The 7,500-nt window shown below is 48.9% G+C and overlaps 1 protein-coding gene across 1 annotated transcript in view; it reads left to right on the top strand.

Annotated features, from left to right (window-relative positions):
• Positions 1-7,500, top strand: part of LOC125040003 — a 46,744-nt gene that overhangs the window by 31,426 nt on the left and 7,818 nt on the right. Inside the window, exons 5-7 of the mRNA XM_047634411.1 lie at positions 2,573-2,686; positions 4,185-4,325; positions 4,994-5,177. Coding sequence (XP_047490367.1) covers positions 2,573-2,686; positions 4,185-4,325; positions 4,994-5,177 — 439 coding nt within the window. The remainder of the gene's footprint in view (positions 1-2,572; positions 2,687-4,184; positions 4,326-4,993; positions 5,178-7,500) is intronic.

Here is a 7,500-nt window from a genome sequence, read left to right as displayed (position 1 = left end):
GTCGATAATCCCGCACTTTCGCATCCCAAAGGCGACAAAAAGAGAGAATCCGTCATGCCTATCAACGAGTGGAAAATCGTCCTATGCAAAAAGGAAAAGAAAGTCGAACCCCCCGAAGATGATGGAGTTCCGGAAATACAAGACGGAAATTCTGGAAATTCAGCGCCAGAGGGAAGGAGAAAACAGTCTAGAAAGCAAAGAAATCGCCAGGGCAATCGCCAGTCCTCAGTGGGTCCTCGACCGGTGGCAGGTCCTCAGCAGCGAACTCCCGCAGACCGAGAGCACGTCGTGGCAGTTCCCTGTTCTTCCCCGGAGGACAGTCTCGACCACCGGGTCTCTGGCATCAAGCACTTCCAACAACAAGCTCTGTCGAAGTAGGTATAATCAAAATTGTGAAATAATTGCAAGGGGTATCATGATATATCCAAGATCCGGCGAGCCTCAGCCATTGAAAGAAGATCACAGTAAGATCCCAGAAAAACTCGAGAGTGCAGACGGACACGTGACCATAGAAATGACGTCACCTCTTAAGGACTCCATTCAACAGAAAGAATATTCGGTCTTGCCCCAGATACCCGCGGCCACAGAGCAAACGGAAATGCGCCAAACAGAATTTATAGTGACAGGGAAGTCGAGCTTACCTGCTACAGAAAGTTCACATGTGACTGTGAATTCCAAACCCAAAAACTCTCCTCCAGAAACACCGAAATTGCCATCGCGTGAGCAGGAAAAGTCTCCTGAAAGCGTAAGCAAAGTGGCTCCTTCAGTGGAGAGGCCCCGGAAGCCCGTCCAACAGGCCAAGAAGGTGAATTCGGATCTGAAGGGGAAGGAAAACGGCTGTCACGAAGACCTTCTCCTTGCCTCCGCCGGTGCCCTCGACGAGCAAAGGCCCGAGAGTGCTGCCCGCGACCAGCCTGGGCTCGCAGAACATCGTCGAGAGAATGTTCTCGAGAGACATGAGAGACAGACTCGACTACGATTCCTCAGACTCGGACACTTCGGATTCCGAGAGCGAAGACGACGAAGCGCGGGAGAAGAAGACGAAGACAAAGAAGAAGAAGAAGGGGAAGGGGAAGAGAAAGAAGAAAGCCAAGAGCCAGGAGACGGCGCAGCCTGAGCCCGTCGACGAAGAGCTTGCCAAGACGGATTTCCTCGAGAGCGACATCCTCAGCGAGCTGCTCAAGCTGCAGATCCCCGAGAGCCGAAGGAGGGGCGCGGCTTCCAGGACACAAGAGGCGAAGAAGAAGAAGAAGAAGAAGCGCAAGAGGACCGCCTCGAAGAAGAAGGACGCCCAGCGACGCGACCTCAAGCAAGAGCTCCTGGTGTCCCTAAACCGCAACACGGCCTTCTGGTACGAGGTCACGTCCCGCCTCAAAACGGTGTCAGGTCAGCCCGAGGCCCCGGCGCCCGAGGAGCCCCCTTCGCCGCCCTCGCCGCCGAGCAAAACCAAGAAGCTGAAGGCGGCGATGAAGAAATTCAAAAAGCTTAAAGACAGGAAAGACCAAAAAGAAAGCTCCGCAGACTCTTCGCCGTCGCCCTCCCCTTCGCCTTCCCCCTCCTCTCTCCTCCTCCCCCCCGTGCCTCAGGACACGCCCCCGAGGTCGAAGTTCTTCCAGGCGGCTTCGGCTGTAATCACGGCGGAGAGGAACTACTACAGCCTGCTTCCTCCGCTTAATTCCTCTTGGTCCGAGACGCTCGACGACCTGTTCCCTTCGCTCGTGCAGGTGTGGCGGAGAAAAGGGTTGATGGAGTTGCTTTGTGGGCGTGTTTGGTTGTGGATGAAATGCCTGCTTTATGCAGGCATTTTCAAGTAGATGAGTTGACGATAAATGAGAGAAAAAAATGTTGGTTTATATGGGTGTTTTGAAGTAGATAAATTGATTATGCTGACTGAGAGAAAAAAATTGGTTTGCGTTGATGTTTTTAGATAGATGAGCTTAGGTTGATAGAGAAAAGATGTTTTATGTGCGTGTTTTTAGGTACACGAATTGACGCTAACTGAGAAAAAAAAACTGAGAGTTTTAAGTAGATTAAATGCACTCACACATGTTTTACATGGATACTTTTGAGTAAATGAATTTACGGTATCTGAAGGGAAATACTATGTTGTGGGTACCTGTAACTAAGAGAATTGGCGTTAACTGAGGAAAAAAATCCAGGTCGATGGACTGGTGATACGTACGATCAATATATTGGTTTGCTTGTAATTGTGGTTAGATAAGGTAATAATGATCGAAGAGAGATTGGTTTCTGCTTCTGTGTAGGTAGATAGAACTAACGCTCTCGAGGAGATTGAATGACGGTTAGCATAGTCTGTTGTCCGAATATATACCTATTTTTTTTTTTTTTTTTTTAAATTCCATGTGACCTCTTTTTTCACAACGTTTATCTTAGTGCAATATTGAATAGCCAACCGTAAAAACTCTCCTGTGGAATTAATAACTTTAGCAACCATTCACATTGAGAATTTAATCTTTTTCAGACGACATGCAGAAGTACGTAAATCTTCTACAGCTTCTAATACACGAATTAATCACATATTCTAAGACCTATTCACCCTCTCCCCTTGTAGGACAGCGAAGACTCGGGCCTGGGAGGCGAGAAGAGGCCGGCCAAACGACGCCCACGACGAGGAGGCAAAAAAAAGGGCGCGGAGGGCGGACTCGACGACCCCGGGCAGACTGGGGTGAGAACCTGCGTCACGATCGCTCACATGTGCTCAGACACACACGCATAGGCGACACACACGCATGCATATATACGTACATACTTATACACACATGCACGTATAGATGTACATACAGGCACATACACACACATACAGACACACATACAGACACACAACAGACACACACACACACACACACACACACACACACACACACACACACACCTTGATTACCATCACCAATTTCATTGTTATCATTATTACTGCTGCTGTTAGTTAAGTATGACTATGATGATCACGGTGATTGTAAAAGTGATATGTCACTATCGTCGGCATCATCATCACTGATAAGCCTAACATTATTCTTTGAATTATTATTATTATATTCGCCACTATCATCTTCCTTATCATTGATATCGTTATTGCACTTATCGTTATTATCGTTACGGTTATTATCATTATCCTCATTACCCGATTACCACCATCATCATCACCCTTTCATTATTACCACAAAACATTATCGTTTTCTAATCTGCGGTTCTCCCCCCCCCACCCCCGCATCCCCCGCACCTCCGGCCCCTGCCTCTCTCGCCCCTCTTTGTCCCTGAACAATTTCCCCTCATCATCATTCTCCTTCTTATTCCCTTTCTTCCACCCAATTCGCTACTCTTATCTCACTCTTTTTCCACACCTCCTGTATCTCCCCTTCTTTCCCCCTCCTTGCCCCCACCTCATTCCCTCCTTATCCTCTCGTGTTCCCTTACCTATCCCTCCGCTCCCTTATTGCCGTCTTCTACTCTTCTTCCCCCTCCTACCCCTTCCTCTTCCCTCTTCACCTTCTTACCCCCTTCCTCTCTCTCCCTCTCCTTCACTCCCTTCCTCCTACCCCCTCCTCCACCCTCCCTCCCCCTTTCCCTCTCCTCCTCCTCTCCCTCCCCTCCCTCAACCTACCGCTTTCCTCTCTCCCCCTCTTCTTCACCCCCCTCCTCCCCCCTCCTCCCCCCCTTCCACTCTCCTCCTCCCCCAACCTATCCCCTTCTGTTCCCCTTTCTCTCTTCCCTCCTCCTACCCCCTTCTCCCACCCCCCTTCCCCTCCCCTACCTCCCCTCCCCCAACCTACCCCCTTCCTCTCTCTCCCTCTCTCCTTCACTCCCCTCCTCCACCTTCCTCCCACCCCCCTTCCCCTCTCCTTCTCACCCTCCCTCCCCTCCCCCAACCTACCCCCTTCCTCTCTCCCCCTCTCCTTCACTTCCCTCCTCCTACCCCCTCCTCCCCCCATCCCCCCTTCCCCTGTCCTCCTCCCCCTCCCCCCCTCCCCTAACCTACCCCCTTCTCTCTCTCCCCCTCTCCTCTTCCCCTCCCCCCCTCCCCCAACCTATCCCCTTCCGTCCCCCTTCCTCTCTCCCCCTCTCCTTCACTCCCCTCCTCCACCTTCCTCCCACCCCCCTTCCCCTCTCCTCCCTCCCATCCCCTCCCCCCCCATCCCCCAACCTATCCCCTTCCGCCCCCCCCCCAGGTCTCGACAGTGAACGACAGCCGCGCGGGGTCAGGTCGTCGGTCCGGCAGCGCCCACTCCTCGAAGCCGACGTCCGCTCGCTCATCCAAGTCGTCCTCGGCGCATCGGAGACTGCACGACCCTCTTTCGTATGACCCGAAGGTGAGGGTCGTTTTTTTTTTCTTGGGGGGGGGGGGGGGTTAAGGTTTTACAAGAAAGGGGAAAAGATGTATTTAAGATAATGGGAATTATCTTAAATTACACGATTATGATAATGGCCGTTCAGAACAAGAGATGTAAAAGAACAGTTGATAAAAAAGGAGATTTAATTACTATTGTTGTTTCTATTTCTGTTATTAAGCTCATTAATCGATGGCAAGCAATGAAATGATCTTCCCCCCCCCCCCCCCCCCACCACCACCAAAAAAGTCCCACAAGCAAAAGTTTTTTTTTTCTCTCTCTCTCTCTCTCTCTCTCACTCTCTCTCTCTCTCTCTCTCTCTCTCTCTCTCTCTCTCTCTCTCTCTCTCTCTCTCTCTCTCTCTCTCTCTCTCTCGCTCTGTATTTATCTCTATCTCTACCTATCTACCTCTTCCTTTCTTTTTCTTTCCCTCTCTCCCTCTTTCCCCACTCTCCCTCCCTCTCTTTATCCCTCTCTCCTTCCCTCCCTCCCACCCTCCCTCTCTCTCTCTCTCTCTCTCTCTCTCTCTCTCTCTCTCTCTCTCTCTCTCTCTCCTCCCTCCCTCCCTCCCTCCCTCCCTCCCTCCCTCCCACTCCCCCATCAACTCCCCTACCTCTGACCCCGCCTCCCCTTCTCTCCCCCCAAAAAAGCAATTCCTCGGAGACAGCCATCCTCCTGAAGACGGCTCCGAACTGGCCAAGCTGCAGGAGGCTCTCGGAGGAGGACCAGCCACCAACCTGACGGAGGCGGAAGTCTTCTGGCTCAGTCTACCGCGGAGTCCCTCGCACAGGGCGGCCGTGTTCACCCTCCCTGTGCAGATGAACAGGCTGGTTGGTCGGTATCTGGGACGGTTTTATGATGGGTTTTCTAGGTGTTGGGTTGTGGATAGATGGAATAGATAGGTGGAATAGTTGGTTTATAAATAGAGATGTTTAGATAGATAGGTATAGATAGAGGGATGGAGAGATATAGACAGTCTGATTGATAGATAGAGTCAGACAGATATATATATAGATAGATAGATAGATAGATAGATAGATAAATAGATAGATAGATAGATAGATAGATAGATAGAGAGAGAGAGAGAGAAAGAAAGAAAGAAAGAGAGAGAGAGAGATAGAGAGAGAGAGAGAGAGAGAGAGAGAGAGAGAGAAAGAAAGAAAGAAAGAAAGAGAGAGAGATACATAGCTAGCTTGATAGATGGATATTTATTTATATATAGATAGATATATAGATGGATGGATGGATGGATAGATAGATAGATCGATAGATAGACTTGTAGCTGTTTTATTGTAAAAAATATTTACATATGACCAAAATTTACATATATCATCAGTATATGAATAATACACACACAGCCATACACAAGTAATATTCATCACATCTTTTATGTCTAAATCTCTAACTCTAACGCCATTTTCTAGAATAGACATTTAACAAAGTGCTTGCAGAGGTTATTTAAAAGCAACATTATATAGTCTAAAATTACCGGAACAGATAGACCAACGATTTAATATCCTATAACCATGTCTAAAACTGTAAGCCTCTTTTTCCATCCATAGCATTCATGTACTATCATTTATAATTATCATCTCATCATATATCTTTTTGTCTGTACTAATGATTATTATCCTTTTATTTTTAATCGATTATCCAACACGTAATTATCCTCATTGATTTTACGGTTTGTATTAATTTCGAGATATATTCACATACCAGGCTTGACATCCTTCGAATACCTGAGAAAATACATGCAGTTGATAACTTCTCGAAGACAGCTCTATTCCTTAGTGTTTACCAGGAATAGGGATCTTGAGGTAAGGCAAAAAGAGAGGGAGAGAGAGGGATATGAGAGGGGGAGGGAGGGAGAGAGAAAGAGGGGGGCAGGGGAGGGGGAGGGGAGTGGGGAGGGGGGAGTGAAGTGGAGGAGGGGGGGGGAAGGGAAGGGGAAGGGGAAGGGGAGGAAGAGAGAGAGAGAGAGAGAGAGAGAGAGAGAGAGAGAGAGAGAAGAGAGAGAGAGAGAGAGAGAGAGAGAGAGAGAGAGAGAAAGAAAGAGAGAGAGAGAGAGAGAAGGGGGGGGATATGGAGAGTGATTGCGTGAAAGAGAGATAAAGGAGAGAGAGAGAGAAGAGAGAGAGAGAGAGAAGAGAGAGAGAGAGAGAGAGAGAGAGAGAGAGAGAGAGAGAGAGAGAGGAGGGGGGGACTAGGGAGAGTATTGCCGTGAAAAGAGAGATTAAAGAGAGAGAGAGAGAGAGAGAGAGAGTAGAGAGTGAGAGAGAGAGAGAGATGAGACGAGAGAGAGAGAGAGAGAGGTGGAGAGAGTGAGATGCCCGAGGAGAGAAAGAGATGGAGAGAGCGAGAGAAGAGAGATGAGAGAGAGACGAAGATAGAGTGAGAGAAGATAAAGAGAGAAAGAGAGAGAGAGAAAGAGAGAGAGAAAGAGAGAAAGAGAGAGAGAGAAAGAGAGAAAAAGAGAGAGAGAAAGAGAGAGACAGAGTCAGAGAGACAGAGAGGAAGAGAGAGAAAGGACGAGAAATCTCCGCACCCGTAATTCCGTCCCCTGCCTCGCCCTATCCCAGAGCATCCGCGAGGTGCGAGTCCTGGTTGAGGACTTCGGCCCCGCCCTCGGAGACGCCCTCGGAGCCCAGCTGAAGGAGGCGCAGCTGGATCGCCTGAAGGAGCTCGTGCCTCTGCCGGAGGTGGCGCTGGAGAGGGAATTTTTCGTGCTAATCGCCGCCTTCGCTGAGCGCCTTTTCTGCTACGGTGAGTCCCGTTTTCTGTTGCGCCTGAACACCCTCGCTTATGATGTGCTGTTTGTGAATTCCTGGAAAGTTACTTCACAGCCCTATATTTTTGCTCTATATTCATCCGGACGAAATCCACGGGATAGAAGCACAGTCTTTTAAGTTCGGGTAGGATTATAGTGTTATCGTAGATTTTAACATAGCTGAAATCATTCATTTCAAATTAGCGTATAAATGGATGACGATTGGTTTATTGTATATGTAGTCCTCACGATGTGCACACACACACACACACACACACAGACACACACACACACACACACACACACACACACACACACACACACACACACACACACACACACAAACACACACACAAACACACACACACACAGACACGCACATACACATAC

Source organism: Penaeus chinensis, chromosome 28 (genome assembly GCF_019202785.1).
Source record: "Penaeus chinensis breed Huanghai No. 1 chromosome 28, ASM1920278v2, whole genome shotgun sequence".
Lineage (NCBI taxonomy): Eukaryota > Metazoa > Arthropoda > Malacostraca > Decapoda > Penaeidae > Penaeus > Penaeus chinensis.
The sequence above is the reverse complement of the archived record's forward strand: the minus strand, read 5'-3'. Positions and strand labels throughout refer to the sequence as shown.